The 17,796-nt window shown below is 39.0% G+C and overlaps 1 protein-coding gene across 5 annotated transcripts in view; it reads right to left on the reverse strand.

The window, feature by feature from the left end:
• The window catches only part of zbbx (zinc finger, B-box domain containing), a 70,265-nt gene extending 54,390 nt beyond the window's left edge, over positions 1-15,875 (reverse strand). For 4 of the 5 annotated variants that reach the window (XM_006799867.2, XM_035911601.2, XM_006799866.2 and 1 more), the window contains exons 1-6: positions 15,717-15,875; positions 13,897-14,030; positions 13,300-13,413; positions 3,576-3,678; positions 2,861-2,912; positions 2,118-2,218 (exon numbers count right to left, since the gene is read on the reverse strand). In XM_006799867.2, coding sequence (XP_006799930.2) covers positions 2,118-2,218; positions 2,861-2,912; positions 3,576-3,678; positions 13,300-13,413; positions 13,897-13,961 — 435 coding nt within the window. In that variant the 5' untranslated portion in view covers positions 13,962-14,030; positions 15,717-15,875. Of the gene's footprint in view, positions 1-340; positions 458-2,117; positions 2,219-2,860; positions 2,913-3,575; positions 3,679-13,299; positions 13,414-13,896; positions 14,031-15,716 lie in introns of those variants that run through there. The other variant, XM_006799869.2, reaches the window with a different exon arrangement.
• Positions 15,876-17,796: the final 1,921 nt, after the last annotated feature.

The following is a 17,796-nucleotide window of genomic DNA, read 5'->3' on the forward strand; positions in this document are numbered from 1 at the left end:
TCTAATGACTTGGAAGCTTTCTGTTTCTTGCTCACTTGCGTATTTGCTATGTCTATACCTGTTTATTCATAGATGAATAATAGATAATTATAATAAATAAAGCAGTACAACAAACACAATGATTCACAGTTCCATGCTGATTTCTGGATGAATAACCTTACAGTGTAAATTTCTACCAGCTGATTCAAACATTAATCCAGTAATTTGTTTTTATTTAGATACATATTATGTATTTCTGTAATTAATGTCTTTATGGGTGATGCTGTGTGTTCATTCTTTTTTTTTTTTCTTTTTTTATCCATACATGGAAGAATGTGTGTGAGTGTGTGTACACGCAAACCTGCAGCTGCGACATTGCCCTTTAATGGTCCCATAAAGCAGGGCCTCATTTCCCCTCTCAGGCCTGAGGATAAATTACAACCACTCCTCTGGGACTAGGCATCCCTATCAGACTGCAAGCAGCATATCACTGCACTCTTCCTACTACACAGGGAGAAATGAGGTAGCTTTTTTTTCCTTTTTTTTTTTCTTTGCCTGGATGACTCTGGAATAAAGCATGAGGCTAGGTGTGCAGTGTGTGTTGCACATGAGATTTCAGCATTTTTATTACAATGAGTCATGTTTTTTTTAAAAAGAAAAAAAGAAAAAAAAGAAAAAAGGACAGATGTGTGATTGTGCGTTTATGAGTGCATATGTGAGTGTGTGAGTATTTGTGTGCATAAGTGCAGTTCCAGACAGAATGGCACAGACAGTTGTAACGCTTCCCATTATTGCCATCATTATAGGGTACGAGGGCTATCCAAAATGTGTGTGCGCATGAGGGTATTGTGTGTATTTGTGGATGCATTTAGCCTATGTGCTTGCCCAGACTACCATAAGCACAACCATTAAGCCCATAACTATGGGACACTGGGGGCATCCGGCCCTTCATTGGACAGTTCAGAGCCATCATCATCATCAAACGCACTATCAAGCAAATCACATCACATTATATTTTAACACACTGTGTGTGCTGCACTTAAATAAGTTATTCCACAACAAAAAGGGGGGAAATTGTAGATGTCAGCTCAATCAGTTCAACCCCTGCCTCTCCTTCAATTCCTCTATAAGTCTCCCTCGCTCTTACCATCATTGTTCTTGTTCTTGTTCTCATAGAAGCATCACTTATTCAATACTAAAGTATGCTGGCTTCATAGTGAAACACAGAATAGGATTTACACAGGGAGCTGAGGATTTAGGAGGTGGGAGCAACTGGTCATCAAACATGCATTACTCAGCTCCGTCCATTACACACAAACACACACACACACACAGACGGTAAGGCTTCATTTCTCTCCTTCTCCCTCTTATTCACACATACAGTTTCAGGCCGTCATCCCTCCTCCTGAGCAGCAGTGGATGAAGAGCGAGAAAGAATAAACAATGGTGCCCTCAGAGGTCTCAAGTATCGATGAATGGATCCAACTAAACTGTTATCAGTGCAAACACAAACACACAGATAGACCAACAGATTGGACAGTTGAGGCACAGCGAGAGAGAGGAAGGCAGAAGAAAGAAAAAGACAGACATGAATAAGGGAGTGCAGAAAGAAAGACAGAAACAGGTCAGAATATGGCAGATGGAAAAACTGAAAAGGAGGAGTGACAAGAAAACACGAGGAAGAAAGAGGGAGGTGGGCAGGTGAAAATGAGCATCTGAATGACAGACGAAGCTAACAACTGATGCAGGAAGAAGAGAATCAAATCTATATAATAACTGCAGTAGGATATATGGGTGAGAAGAGGGGACTCCAAAGAAAAATGAAAGGGGGGGAGACTAAAAATATGACATTCAACATTTAAACTCTGAAAACAGATCAAGTGAATTGGCTCCTAGTGCTGCACGTGTAAGTGTTTTGTGTGTGTGTGTGTGTGCCTTATTACCACACAAAACCTTTACCTGAATCCAATGAGAAATGGCAAAATCACTTGCCAATTTGTGAAATCTGATCTCTCAAACAGACAATTTTTGCTTTGTGACAGAGCCAAACAAACCCTGCATCCATGACAGTCAAAGTGACTTTTGCCATACAGTGTTGTTTGCATTTGTTCAGGTGTGACAGTTTTTGGCGTGCATACTATTCCAGCAGTCTTGACTTCACATTGTCCACATACTGTTCCCCTCAGTCTGCTTTTTCTTGCCGTCTGGGTAGGAAGTGGAGGCGGTGGTTGAGGCGGGGCTAAAAAGAGCAAGTGCACTGTTATTAACTCTCAGTAAGGGTATTTAATTTAATATTTCTGACATTTAAGGGATATTATGCAACTGACGACCATGACCAACAGAAAAACACAGAGAGATACAGTTTAGTATGTACAGCAAAGTTTTACACAAGTATCAAAAGTGCATCTGTTATTGGTGCAAAAAGTTGTTAAAGCAGTTAGCCTGCTTGTACAACTAGTTCACACACTGCTGTGAAATGTAACAACAAAACCAAAGGTTATATTGCCTGTTACAACATATTGTGCACACCAAAGAAAGTCCTTTAAAACGTTTTCTTAGCTGTTTATAATTAATACATGACGCAGAGACATTTAACTATTGCGCCTGATGATTTTCTTTCCCTCATGTTTAACATAAGTATGCCAAAGCTAAACACTTGTTAGACAGATCAGTGTTTAACAGAAAAACTCCAGAGTTTGGTACCTGCCTTTTCAAGTATCCCTCGTACTGAACTAACTGTGAAGAATGCTCTTGCATATTAACGTCCAAGTGGATGGTAGAAGGAAGTTCAATATAGTGCCAAGAGTACGCCTGCATGTCAAGCCTACCTGGTGCAGATATCTCACTTCTGAAACTCAAGTTGTGACTGTAAACTTCTCACCTGTCAGTTCTTCATCCTTCAGCACTCGGATCTTCAGTTTACCTGCTGACAGCTGTTGAGGCAGCATAGAGAAACAAATCAGCTCTCAGTTTACCAACAACCCTACGCAGTGTTCAGTTTTGTGTGTATTTGTAGGTATAAACTACTGTATGTTCATACAGTGTTTACATTGCTGTATTTTATAATATGTGAGCAAATAAATGAATAAGTTACCTCATTACTCTGCTGTTGAGAACTGACTTGAACACAGTGACTTTGTCCAGAAACCAAGTTTTCACATTAGTATTAGGAATATCAGTCTAGATTATGGTTACTGCCTCTAGCATCTCTTTTTTCCCCAGACGTGTTCCACAACCACACTCTTTTACAGCTGAACAATTAAAAGTGGCTTTAAAATTTGGAGAAGACTGTTTTTCTGCTTTAGATTTAAAGACATCTGCATTGCACCCCAAAGATCTAGCGTACATCCAAAATACACATGAAAACAGGATTCAAGACACATTCATAATCCTAACGTCACAAACTGAAAAACAGCTTTTGGACAATAATGCTTATACTGTATGTTAGTTATCAGTTGTAATTAGCATGCAAACAAATGTGGCATGATGTTTAAGAGTTAAATGTGTTTTATTCTGTCACTCTAACTCACATAGGAAAAATTTGAATAAAAATTAAAGACATATAAATATAAATATATTTTTTATCTTGACGGTACCTTTTGGAGCTTGCTCTCTTTGTCCTTCTTGGAGCCATATGAGAGAGAATTGCTTGTCATGGAACCACAATGTCCAGATGCCCATTTAATCCTTTGTGAATGTCTAAACAGAGGGAGAGGAAGATTTTTCTTTGTAAATCAAACAATCCTATTAATTTGACCATGCATATCTCATCAACAGTTACATAGCACTGATTTCTCAAAAATGACAGAAAAAAAAACTGCCTGAGTCCTTGATTTGTCTTGTTTATGCTTTATATCCAAAAAGACAGACTCTGATGACATTTGTTCTACACAAGATCTGTGTCTGCAGCTGAAAAGTAAAATCCAACAGAAATTCCCTTATGCAGTGTCTTGGGGATTCGGTATACCTTTTCATGCAGCATAGAGTAAATACCAATAAGTAACAATGAATGCACAGATATCTTTACATGTGCAAATTTACTTTAAAAGAAGTCTGAACACCGTTCTCAGATTGTATTATACCTGATTCAATTTCGCAGAAACAACTGACACATCTTCTTATTCCTGTATTTTTATCAGGGTGGATGTGAACAGCTGGCTGGATGTAACAACACTCAAAGCTAATGTATTTTAATCTGTTGAAGTTTCCCCATGGGCCGTGAGTATTTAATAATATTTTCAGGTATTAAGATGAGGAGAAGAAATGTAGAAAAAATGTCAGCAAAATACGGAAAAGGGTATAAAACCTGAAGTTTCATACCTTAAACCTCTCAATATTTTTTAAAGAAATATAGATGCAGATTAGTTTTATTCAATTTTAAAAATATATATATTTTAAGAATTATTTTTATTTTTAGAGAGAAAGTAGTGGCTCATGCCTCATGCTTGGCTTTATATTGCATGATTTGGTCTAATGCAAAAGGATATTTGCCTACAATATTACAGCACAGAAGGAAGTTTAATGAATGAATTCATGAATAAATGTTACATATGTGTATAAGCTTATTTCAGCCATCTTCCCCTAGTAAGCTGGGGAAGGAGGCTTAACCAGCTGCTACTTGCAGGCACTGTGTATCAGGTCACACTGTGGGAAGCTGTGCATTTGGATTTTTGTGTGCCTCTCAGTGTGTGTGTGTGTGTGTGAGAGAGAGAGAGAGTGTGTGCATGACCAAGGGTTGAGGGCATGAGGCAGTTGTGCGTGTGGTGCACAGAGTTTCTATAAAAGTGTCTGTTGGGTGCTGCAGACAGCAGGGGTTTGAGGAGACTCACAGCTTCCGGGAAAAAGCTGTTTCTGGCGCTGGAAGTTCTGGATCTCAAAATGTGAAACCTCTTGTGTAACGGGAGGGGGTTGAAGAGGTTGTGGAAAGTAAAGCCATTGTTGCATCTCTTCTTTTGTGAATGGCTATAACACGGCAGCCCCAGGTTAGATTCTCAAGCTACTCTCTCACCCCATGGAGCCAAGTAGATTCTCCCCCCCCCCCCCCCCCCCCCCCCTCCCTTCCTTCTGTCCAGGTAAAATCAAAACGATGTAGAGTGCAGATTACATTCTTTAGTTAGATTCATATGCAAACTGGAGGGAGCTGAGCTTGGTTTTATATCTGGATATCTCGCTTTAGGCAATTCGTGACAGCTGAAGTCGGTACTGTTGGGTAGTAATCATTCAGACACGTCACCAGTGAATTCTTGAATGATAGCTGTGGACATAAGGGTGAGCCTGCACAGGGAGATGTTAAGATTGTTAGCACATCCTCCAGCTGGTTTGTGCATTCCCATAGACCACAAAATAGAATGTCTTCACCACCCATTGCCTTGTGATGCTTCACTTCATCTGTGATTAGGCAGGGGGCCTGTTCATCTTTCTGCAATGATGAGATAATCACAGTATGTATGAAGGTTTCTGGGTCTATAAGAGAGGATTCTATGGCTGTTGTAATTCTGCGAGGTTGGCTGGGGGTTGGCTGCGTTTCTTATTGATATTTTTTTCTGTTTATAGATACATGTAATTTTTCTATCATGTGTAATAATCTACTTTCTTCCTTTTCTCAGGTGCGTGTCTTAGCTAGTGAAACTGAGCAACTTTGCTATTCTTATCAATGCTTAGTCTAATAAACTGTGGTTCAAACATATATACAAATAACAAAGCAAGGAAGTTACTGCTATGACTGCTAGCAGCTATTAATGGCTGAAGAATGCCATTTTTCTATCCACAGGTAAAATTTGTCTTGCTTATCACCAAAAATTAGCAGTCTTAATTCATTAAGTGCACATCTGCTATAAGCAAATGTGACATTTCCTCCACAAATTTAGTAGAAGGTTATGGTATCTGTATATTCCTTAGTATCAATACTAAAGTGGCTGTAAAACTAAACATGTTCCAGCATTCTTAAAGCAGTTGGGTAGTGTTTCTAGGGCTCTCTCAGACTTCCCTACAATTCTGGCAGATATGTCTATTTCAGAACTGCAGTGTAAGACAAATGAACATTTAATTTGACTTAAGATATATGTCATCGCCATGCACGGTGCTGTGAACAAAATCTATTGTCTTGTCTCCTTTAGTTGCAAAATTCACATGCAGGGATCACATAACATGAAAGGTTACAAGTTTTTGCACACAAGCATGGACACAGTTGCATATACAAAATTAAAAATGAGCACGTGTGTATATACACACATAAGCATGTGGATACAGTTCACATACACACACTAACAGGACACGCCTGTCAGTTGGAGAAAGTGAAGAAAAGAGGGATCCTCATTTAGATGTGAGTTATTCATGCTCATGTTGTTGAATTATTTATGCTATTTATGCTATTGTGATGTCAGGCTGTCTTTGAAAGAAGTTTATTTTGGATTGAGCTGGCAGCCTGTCAAGGCACAGGAAGTCAGAGTCTGAAAATATATGTGCGTGTGATGGCAAGAGTTGCCAGCAACCCTGATGCCGTCGCTGTGCTGTGCTGACACTGAGGGTGGGCGTCAGGTAATCATCCTCAAGACATCACCTAGGCAACTGGACTGTCGCTAAGGGAGACAGTTGAGGCACACCCCTGTCAGTGCAGGATGACAGGGTGTCCCTTCAGGACAATCAACCTGGAGAAACAAGTGTGTGTGTGTGTGTGTGTGTGTGTGTGTGTGTGTGTGTGTGTGTGTGTGTGTGTGTGTGTGTGATCTCCCTTACCAAAGCTCAAGCTATCTAATTCACACAGAGACAAACTGAACTAAACCTGGAAGAACACACTTCAAAATAATAATAGTATAACACAGTTTCAGAAGCAACCCAACCCAAGTCTTGTAGCTAACAGATTAATTGTTTGTTTGCTTGCTTGTTGCTTGGCCAGTCCTCACTCTTCTAAATACCTTCAGAGTTGTTTGAAGATAAGAACATCATAAAGGTTAGGTTAAGCTGTAAAATTTAGGGTTAGTTCAATTTAATTAAGATGATTCTGGGAAAAATAGACTGACATATACTCAAACACACCCAGCTATCACCTTTATCTGACCCATCTCAGCCAAAGTGAGAAATGACAACATATATGCCCCTCTTGCACACACATACACGTGGGGCAAACCCTCTTTGAAGTCCAATGGCAAAGTAATTGTGTGACATGAGAGAACAGAGAGAGAAAAAAAGAAAGAAATAATGGATTTCAGCCCAGGATGAGTAGTATCAGGTCAGGAGGTCAATGCACATGTACGTATCACACAAACTAGGGAGCCAAATGAAACAAAAAAGAACAGGGATAAAAGACGGACAGACAACATAATGGAATAGGCAGCAGATAGGGCGAGAAGCAGAGCAAAGAGAGAGCGGAGGAAACCGGAAAAAAGAAACCTCAACCATACTTTTAGATAAGATGAGAGCTTGTGTCTGTGAGCCGTACAGCCTAAAGACAAAGCTACATTAAATCTGTGGCTCGGGCAGGCCACAACAGAGAATGATGTACTACGTTTGCCCCAAGCTGCTGCTCTGGCTTTATTATCGCCTGTGTACCCTTCACAAACTGATTATACCACACCTCCTCTCAGCAAACTGAATTTGTTCGCCTATTCTCTGGGTGCATACAAGAGAGAAAAAGGGAGCAAGCGAGAAAGAGAAAGAGAGAGAGAGAGAGAGAGTAGGAAGACTCTGAGACAAAGATGAACAATTCATCTACTCCGGGAGCTTTGCGATCTAACAGACAGAGAGAGAAAAACAGAGTTACATTACGCTGCACAGCCTGAAAATAAATCACAGCTTGATATCTATAATAAAGTGTTGTCAAAGATACACTTGGATGTTTTGGTGAAAAAAAGGGGGGGGGGGGAAAGACAGGTAAGGAAGGAAGTTGGGAAAATTTGGGTAACCTTCACATCATACCTGAAAACAACTAATTAAACAAATTAGCCAAACCCATCTTTGTCTGCTTTCTGCTTTATGTCAGTGAGAGACAAACTAATGAGAAACCATTTCATCTTTTTCATTAGAGGTGCACTAATTAATTGATTCAAATTGTTAAGCTGGGTCTCACATCGAAGCCACTGCTTTATCATTGCACACAGCTTTCAGAGAAAAAGTAGGAGGGAAATAAAGTTAAATTAATGTGACGTTCAATCATAAAAACTGAGCGGGAAATGACTGTGTTTCACTGTAGTACTCAATAAAGGCACTTATTAAATGACTGTTAGTCTGCAGTAATGTCTTTTCAAAAACTTATACAAACCTCTGCTTGTCGAGGCTGCAGACTAACAGACGGCTTATAGTTTTTTCACCCATCAAAAAAAAAACAACAACTCTACACTACACACTAGAGACACTAATTACCATGAAAAACCTTGCTATCGGCTTAGATACCTATTTACTACTGATACCAACAGTGTCATCTTTGCCTCCATCTGAAACACAAATATATACAGCAGTGCTGCAGACAGGCAGGCACACAGCCATTCCCCTCACTAGTAGTTGAAGTAGTGATGTTCACAACACAGACAAACAGTGTCGGAGGAATTTCATGGGGTCAGTGAAGCTCCTATTGAAATATTTAACAGACAGCGTTAACTTTCGCCGTTTAACTATTAGCACCTGACAGTCAGATTACCCGTCTCTTAATTTAACATTAAGGTAGTGGTTAATAATGAAATGGTAACATTAATGTGGCAGCTAGGCAGCACATGTTATCAGACACAAGTATTTGTGTCTAAAAAAATGTTATGTTTCTCTTATAACCCAGACTGAAGCTCAGAAAAGTCTACCAGCCACAGGACAGAAACAGTGGGAGTCTACCTTACTAACTCTGTTTGATCAGCAATGAAATATGGTGCCAAGTCATGAGAAGCATAAAAAACAAACAGACCTGTAGGTGAATACATTTGCGTGGGCCAGGATTGATCTTTATTTTATTTTATTTTATTTTATTACTTTTTTTCTCCATAGTATCAAAATGGTATTAAGCATTTTCTTAGGTATCGTTATTGAGTTTGAAATGCTAGTATCATGACAACCTTATACAGTGCATCCAAGAACCTGGGTTCTGTAACCAATATATGGTAAGAAAATTAACTTTCTAACCGATCCTAAGTGGCAGAGTTCTTGCTTCCCATCGTTTCCAGTATACAAAAGCCAAAGGTGATCAGAACAAAGGTGTTTTACTCTAACAACAGGAGTCAGCACAGAGAAAACTGCTTAATGAAACCCCTGCACAAGGAGAAGACATTGCAAATAATTGCTAATCATCAGTGGTCTTTCTGAAAATTAACTACTTCCGATCTAAATTAAAATTAGAAAATATGTCTGAATATTATGTTTTTTAAAGAGCTCATAAGATACCTCTAAACAAAGACACCCAGAATAAACTATTCATTTTCACACTATAGCTAGGCAAGCAAAGTTGCTCTCCTACCTTCACACTATTCCCCATACTATAAACAACCTCTTACTTCATGTACTTTTTTACAGCTTGCTCACACACAAATCAAAAATCTTTCTGAACTTACTTATAGAGTATGCTGTAATGTGTCAGAAACACAAAGCTTGAACAGAATTTTTGTGGCACAGTTGTGTGTCTGATTAAGGAACACAAACCAGAAAGTACAAAAAAAAAACAAGAAAAAAAGAAAGGGATAAAAGAAAGAGAAAAGTCTGTAATCCACAGTGTTGAAACGCATGCATAACATTATTTATAGCCGGCCAGGTATCAGAAACACACACAAGCTGACGCTCGCACATCTTGTTGTATCCTAGGGCTGGTGGAGTGGTAAATGTTGCAGTATTTCAGCCTGACAGAAAACACTGTGTTTATGTGCTTATCATTTGAAAAGCCTGGGCAAGAGGGCCCTCTTCCCATACTGATGGCTTCTTAATTAGACCTAGACTTCCAGTAAAACAAAACAAAAAAAAAAAAAAAACATGCAACACCCTTCCTGAAGCGATAAACACGTTGCACTTCCAGGTGGTGATGTATGAATCAAACCAATAGCAATCCATCATGAGAAATGAGCGCCTCTCGCCATACTCTTAATCACTGATAGTGTAATTAGCTCTGCTGCTTTTAAAGTGTATTTTCACGTGTGTGTGTGTGTGTGTATAGTTTTTGAGTGGATATTATTTAAAGGATTCAGTGCATAAAATCCATATTTTGCTCTCACTAGGGCTTTCCCTGAGCTATATAATATACTAATAATATTACACGGTTCTCCATAACTATACATAGGTAACACAACTCAGATGTATTAATGAACATCTCATTAATATCCAGTGTTTGTTTTCAGGCTATAAATTAATTTTCTTTTCATACAACTAGGAATGGCTCACAATAATGAGCCAGGTATGTACAGTATATATCATTTATAGGTGTTTGTGTGACTACAAAGGTCTCGGGTTAGCAACAAAGCTCAAACGTTGTCAAGAACACATGAATAACATTAAAACCAAACTCAGCTGGATTTTTGGTAAATAAAAAATCTAGAATATTTAGGTTTTAAATGCTTAACGGTATTATGCAACATTCAGAACCAATGGATGTTGCACTAGAGAAGAATCTCACACCAAAACAAAGTGAAGCAAAACAAAAATAGTCAAACTGAAGCCTTTTAGCAGCTCACAGGGCTCTCTATCTTAAAAGCCCAGACCAATGTTGACTCTGCTTTTATCTCTTTCTTTGTTGGAGGACTTTTTAGCCAAAAATTGTGATTTCCTGTGTCTAGCAAGATCTGAGTTGCCTTCGATGGGAATACAACTGTACACTTACATCTCATTTTTAAGAGAGACTATGACTTTGGTAAACTAATACTGAAAATTAAACCCTATGAACAAAAAACCTCAAACAAAATATATTTAATTATCATCTATATAAACCTGATATTTTGGAGCTCTTTTTTTCTTTTAACATGACAGAGTAATAACTTAGCATTTCTGAATAGCAGGCAGCTGCTTCCATCTCCTTAAAGAGTGATTTTCAGAGACACTGAAGTTCTTTTTCACTGTTACCACTTTCTCACCATTATCACTGCCCTGTCCAATTAAAATTAAATAAGAATATAAGAAACTTATTTATAGAAAGAAATGAAGGCGTCCAAATAGCATTGTATATACAGCCAGTGACTCTCTATATCCACTTTCAGTTAATCTAAGTAGTTGTGACAGTTAATGACATGGTGGAAACAAATATAGATCTAACTAAAAATATTACATAAATAATGGGCTCAACAACATCCCATCAAGATAAATCCATCCAGGACAGACAACATCAGGACTTTGATTATAATCAAAGTAAGGCAAAAATATAAATGGGGCTAATGGCCAGTGATTTATCTCTTTCAAAGCTAATTTTAACATCAAAAATGTTCCCACTGTATTTTTTTCTCCTTCATTTTACTGTTGCTCATTCTTATGTCTTGTGCATCGTCTCTCTGATGTCGGTTGAAGGTTGCTCCACTGACCTTTTGCATGGGCATGAGCTAACTTCATCTATGACTGGCTTTTTCAGTTCCCTGACTGCTTCTTTATTCCTTCCATAGCAACCTTTTCTTGACCTTTATAGTTAGAGAAGTCGCAGACCTCCCACTCTCTCATTTGGTGTCTACCTCTATCTGTCTCTATTACTCAGTGTCTCTACTTTCTGTGTTGCCTGCTCTTTTACAGCTGCTGCAACTTCTCTGCCTCTCGCATTACCTCATGTCTCTCTATTAGTCACCTGCTGTGTCTACGAAGTTGCTATATTTATTCCCCTTTTTCTAGTTTCCCTCTTCCATTTTTTCAGGGTGCTTTCTTGTGACATTTTGACATTTTTACACTTTTGCTTTTATTGGATAGTGGCAGCGGAGATAGACAGCAAGTGTGGGAAAAAGTGCAGGGGAATGACATGCAGTCGAGTTGAACTGGTGCATTTTTCACATATGCTCTAACCATTTCACTATCTAACCTCTGCATTCCCTTTATGCCCTCATCCTGACTCTTTAAATCTTACCCAATATAAGTTAAGAAAGTTGCCATCCCAAAAATAAAATACTGGCATCTGCCAGTGCTATCCCTCAGCCTACTAGTGGATACACCTATGGTGTCAATTCCAAAAGCTTTAGGTCAAGGTCACTGAGATTGAAACTCATCTAACATTTTCAGTACATACACCTAAGGTATGTACTGAAAGCTATTTCACCAAATAAATTTAGCACCATCTTTGATATACAGCTGTTTCACATCCACGTAGCTGACAGGAGATTTTATTGATGTTTTGTCTGTGTTTTACTTAAGGTTTAGTTGTACTACTGGTCACTTTGTTAGAAAGAAAAGAAAAAAATATTTTCAGTTATATGAGTAAATAATAGTATGTGAAAAATACTCAGTCCTCTTTTTTATGTATACCTTTTGAACTACTTGTTAATGCAAATAATGCAATCTAATCATTTAAGCATATAGATATGGTCAAGACAACCTGTTGAAGTTCAAACTGAGCATGAGAATGAGGAAAAGAGATGCTTTAAGTAACTGGGATTTTCCCACACATCCATTTTCGGGGTTTACAAAGAATTGTCCAAAAAAAGAGAAAATATCCAATTGGCAGCAGTTTGCTGGGAAAAGATTCCTTGTTGATGTCTGAGGTCCAAGCAGAATGACTAGACTGCTTTGATCTGATGGGATGAACTCAAATAACCACTTGTTACAACTAAAGTATGCGGAACAGCATCTCTGAACACATAACACATAAGACCTTGAAGCAGATGGGATACAGCTGCAGAAAACCACACTGGGTGGCATTCCAATTTGCACTGAAACTGTAAACCATTATTTAGTTTTACGAGTCTCAACTACTTCTGCAACATTCGTAATAGTGTGCCATATTTGTACCTAATAATATGGCTAGAGGACTTGTCAAGACTAAATGTGAATGGAACCAGGCTGCCGTAGTAATTGTTACAATAAAGTGTTAAATTGCTAAATGGGACGATGAATGAAGGTTGTTCATGTGGTTTCCCATAGTTATTTATTTATTTATTCACCTTTATCTAAACAGCTGAAAACACCCAGAAAAAAACAAATGTAAAGTAAAGAAAATACTCCACAGACAACATAAGGAGAAGTCTCTCTTCAGTAAGCTGAAACTTGATTCAGGAAAACAAAATTCCCTCTTCTGTGTTTTGTGTTACAGCTCATGCTTATTCACTACACTATCTTCCGTTCCCCTCTCTCCACCTCTCCTGTGTTTTTCCTGGCGTCTCACTTGCATTTTCACTTTTCGATTTCTCCAAATCACTGCCCCTCTAGGATACAGACTGTAACACTAATACTCACCCTCTTTCCGCCTTCTCTTTACTGATGCTGTCTTTCAGCCGTTGCAGTTTCTCCTCTATCTCCCTGCTCTCACTGGCCAGAGTCGTGGTCTCCATTTGCAATTCTTGCAAGTTCCTATGTTAACACAAACACACCCACATATAAGCAATCAATTAACAACAATCAATCATACAAAGGGCCTACTCCGTCAGATTGGAGAGCAAGGCTTTCATCGATAACTTCAATTTATTTTCACCACTAGCAGATCTCTTTTGCTATGAATAATCAATACATGCAATCAATTAGTTACTGGATCAGGGCATCACCAAGTCAGGCATTAATTTATTCAATTACCGGTTGGCAAATGAGAAACTAGAGTAGGAGTATTGAGCAATATTAGTAAAAAACAGAGCAAAAAAAAAAAAAAGAATAGAGTCTACCAAGAAACACAGGCACCACCTCACAACAGTTACCTTGCTTGAAAGTCCATTTTGTGAAATAGCGATTCTCTGGATAGAATTTGAATGGTTACAGATGAAAATAGGATGGGAGCCAAGGAACAATAATGGGCTTCTACCGAATACCTTAAATCACATCATTGATCTTATCTCATCTTACCTGGCATTGAGCTTGACAGATTTGGCCTTGTTGTTAGGAAGCACCACAAAGTCATTTAAATTCATGGTTCTTCTTTCTGGTGGCTCAGGTATTCTTCTCCAGTCTTTCGCTGTGCTTTTTACAAAGAGTCTCTGCTGCAATAAAAACCCACAGTAATGGCATAAAACTGGATATCACGCAGGGCCCAAGTTAAATCACACACAGCCATAAATGAATACTGCCACGGTGGAACGAGCAAAATAGCAGGGATGCATTTGCCCAGAAGAATAGGAAGTTAAAACAAGCAATCACGTATATTTAAATTGCATCTGACGGATCTAAATGGATGATAAATGGTTTGGGGGCAGTAAAAGACGACTAAGAAAATTAGCCGATAAGGCAGGTTTGATAAAAGCAATACAGCCACACCTGCTAGAAACTCAGTAGGTAGAAAAAGTGACATTATACGAGCCATTTTGTTCAAGGTGGGTAGTCTCTTAGCAAAAACACTGACATTTCACAGGCAATTTTAAAAACATAATCGTATATCCATAGGGTAAAATTAGAATATTGATGAAAAGCCACAAACACACCTATCCCAGAACAGATGGTTTTCGGGGATTTGGGTTTTTTGGGGTTTTTTTGCTTTTTCACTTGAAGCAAATTTGTAAAAGATTCAATGCCAGGAGGAGACACAAATCCCTTCAGGGTTGCATCAGGAAGGACATCGGGTGTAAAGATCTGCCACATAAAACATGTACAGTGGTTAGCACTGTTGCCTCACTGTGGCTGCAGTTAGTGGGGTTAGGTTAACTGGTGATTCTAAATTGACCATAGGCGTCAATATGTATGTGAGTGTGAATGGTTGTCTGTCTCTCTGTGTTAGTTCTGCGACGTGCCGGCGACCTGTCTAGGGCGTACCCTCCCTCTCACTCTTTAACAGCTGGGATAGGGTCCAGCCCCTACTCCTGTAATCCTGAGCCGGATAAGTGGAAAAGCATGGATATGTGAATGGATAAAACATGCAGTGACCTCTTGTAAATATGGGAACAACTGCAAGGAGCTATAACAAGTTAAATCAAATGCCCACTGAGGACACACCAGCACAATGATCCAATTTGCCTCCAGAGTATGGAGTGTATTCAGTGAATCCCACATCCGCCACAAACCAATGACATATGTTCACGGACAGACAAAATTAACGTTAAATGTGATTTGACTGTAAATTCAATACCAATAATAATAATAGTAATAATAATAATAATAAAATATAAATAAAAAGGTGTTGAACACTTCGCAAAAAATGTTGACGTCATAAAGGATTTTGACAGCAGGCAGGGGGGAAAAAACAATCCAGTCACCATTACGAGGGTATGACGTATGCTCCTGTAAGTTCATGTTAGACAGCGACAGTTTTTACAAAGGGTTTAACAGAGAGTAGCTGGTCTAGAGAGAGACATTTGACTGGGTGAAGCTAAATTTACTGGCTCCTCCGAGCCGTATAGTAAAGATGACACACACACGCACACACAGTAATGCATTTGTTCACACCACACATCTCTTGTAGTGTCAGCAAAAGCGCAGGTGTACTAAATCCCATTAATTAGATTAGCTTCTGGTATTTTTCATGCTGGCTCACCGGAACAACTTACTGGGTCATTAATGGAACTCTTAATGTTTTTAATCCCCCCTGTGCTTTTCCTACTACGAGACAAAATGACTACTGTGAGACCGGTTTATTTAATATTAAGACAGTAACCGTGAAGCTCATGTGGCATGTGACGGTAACTGTAGAACAGGCTAACTTAAACTTCACAGGCTGCTGAGAATATGAAACTTACCCAAATCGCTCAGCGGTTCTTTTTAGAGTTATCTGCTTCTGATAATTTATCAACCTTTTTTTAGTTGTTAAGCCAAAAGGTCACATTTACATGACATTTATTGCAGGTTTTCGTCAGGAGCGCTTCTCCTCTGTAGTCGAAACGTTTCTGTTAGGTTACTATAGCAACTTACGCCTGTCTCGCGATAGGTTGACGGCGGGTGAGTTTACTGGAGGCGGTTTTGCTCCGTATATCCGTGTTTGTTTGTGTTTTGGTTAACTTTTTCCCCGTTTGATATATTTAAAAAAAGGAATTAGGCCGTGTGTATGTGCTTTTGTTTGTTCCGGGAATAAGCATTGGATTCAAAGGCAGCAAATTCCCCTATTGCTTTGATAATCATGGGTAGTGGGAATTCCCGTCTAATTAAAATCCTTAAAGCATCAAGATAAAATTTTATTGCACTGATTAGAGCTTTGAACCCTCGTTATTTATTAATATTTTTTATTTTTTAGCTGACTTTGGAGTTGTCTTTAGTAATCCAAAGACGATGATGTTTAAATATTTCATGTTGACAAGCATTAGAGATCAGAAGCAAAATAATTTCCCATTAGCCCATAAGATAAATGTGCTGGGTTGAATTTGGTAAGACCAAAGTGAGGAATATAGTTTGTTTCCCCACAAGAGTGCTTATTTGTAAGCAAGAAACATAAGTCACTATGTAGCCACTTATTACATTGCTATATGTAAAATACAAACCTGATGGAGTTCTAACATTACAATGTCACTAACAAGAAGGTTAAATGCCAGGTTAAAAACACCGAGTTTTAGTGCTTTTGCAACTTTAAAAATAGAGTACATATTACATACAACATACAACAGGTAATATATGTGTAGCCTATAAAGGATCAGCAGCACTAACTGTGCATCAAAACAGAAAAATCTAGTATTAATAAACTGAAGTTCTACATGTGATGCGTCTGCCTTTTTAAAATAATAACTGTATTATTGATTGTCATTATCATTATATGCCTTTGAGATGCTCTTGCCCATAACAGTACAGCCAGGCATTCATCCAGCCTCATTTGTATTCCAGGACAATAGAAACTTTTTGACGATTGCAAAAGCACTCGTCTACAGCAAGCGATTCCTCCACCTTTACTTTTTCTTTTTCTTTTTTCCTTGCGTCTTTATCCTTCCATGCCGTCCTTTTCCAAACCACAGGACAATTATGGTTTAGCACACCTCCACCTCATTCCTAAATCCTTTCTCTCTCGTTTGCTTGTACTCCCTCCTTTTGTCTGTTTCTCTCTTCCTACATTGTTGGCATATGACCTATTGCTCCTGCCATCAGGAAAGTGTGGGTGTATGACTTATTGTACACGTGCCTCTGTGTGTGTGTGTGGGGATGGTCATTTAGGGTCGTGACCCTCCAGCTGGATCCTGTCTCGGCTGCTAAACAGTGACTCCCTCCCTCTCCCGTTCTCTCTCAGCTCTGCCTGCACAGACAGCAGGGCGTGCAGTGGAATACAGATGAGCGGACGGATGAGAGGAAGAGAAAGCAGGAGTGGGGGGGGGAAGCGAGGTGCATAGAGCTGAAGGGAGCAGGTAGAGAAGGGGACAAAGCAAGAGGCCAAAAGGCACATGGAAAAGCAATGCAGGAGAAGTAATGAGAGAGCAACAGAATGCATGCAAGGAGGGCTACAACACCAGAGCAGTTGCAGGAAAAGGACAAGCATTGTGCTGTGAAATGTCAGGGCTATTTAATTCATTAGGAGGCAATGATTATGGCACTGTACTGAATGTCATCTGCTGGGTTAAACCTTCCTCAGCAGGCCCGTGCTGGATATATATATTGAATGTTTGGCTATGGTTGGAAACCTTTTATCAATGACATGGTGCGAGAAACATGGAGAGAAAGAATGTAGTCAGCCAGCCAGAATCAACACACACTTTTTTGTGTGGGGCTCCTGGCATGCACAGGAGGTTTGTAGATAATCCTACAAGTATATTGACGAAATAATGGAGAAATTGTTAAATAACCTTGAAAAGGTGTTTGGCAGCTTTCATCCATTCATCTTCTATACCTGCCTATTCCTATTCA

Source organism: Neolamprologus brichardi, chromosome 14 (genome assembly GCF_056152115.1).
Source record: "Neolamprologus brichardi isolate AB-2024 chromosome 14, ASM5615211v1, whole genome shotgun sequence".
Lineage (NCBI taxonomy): Eukaryota > Metazoa > Chordata > Actinopteri > Cichliformes > Cichlidae > Neolamprologus > Neolamprologus brichardi.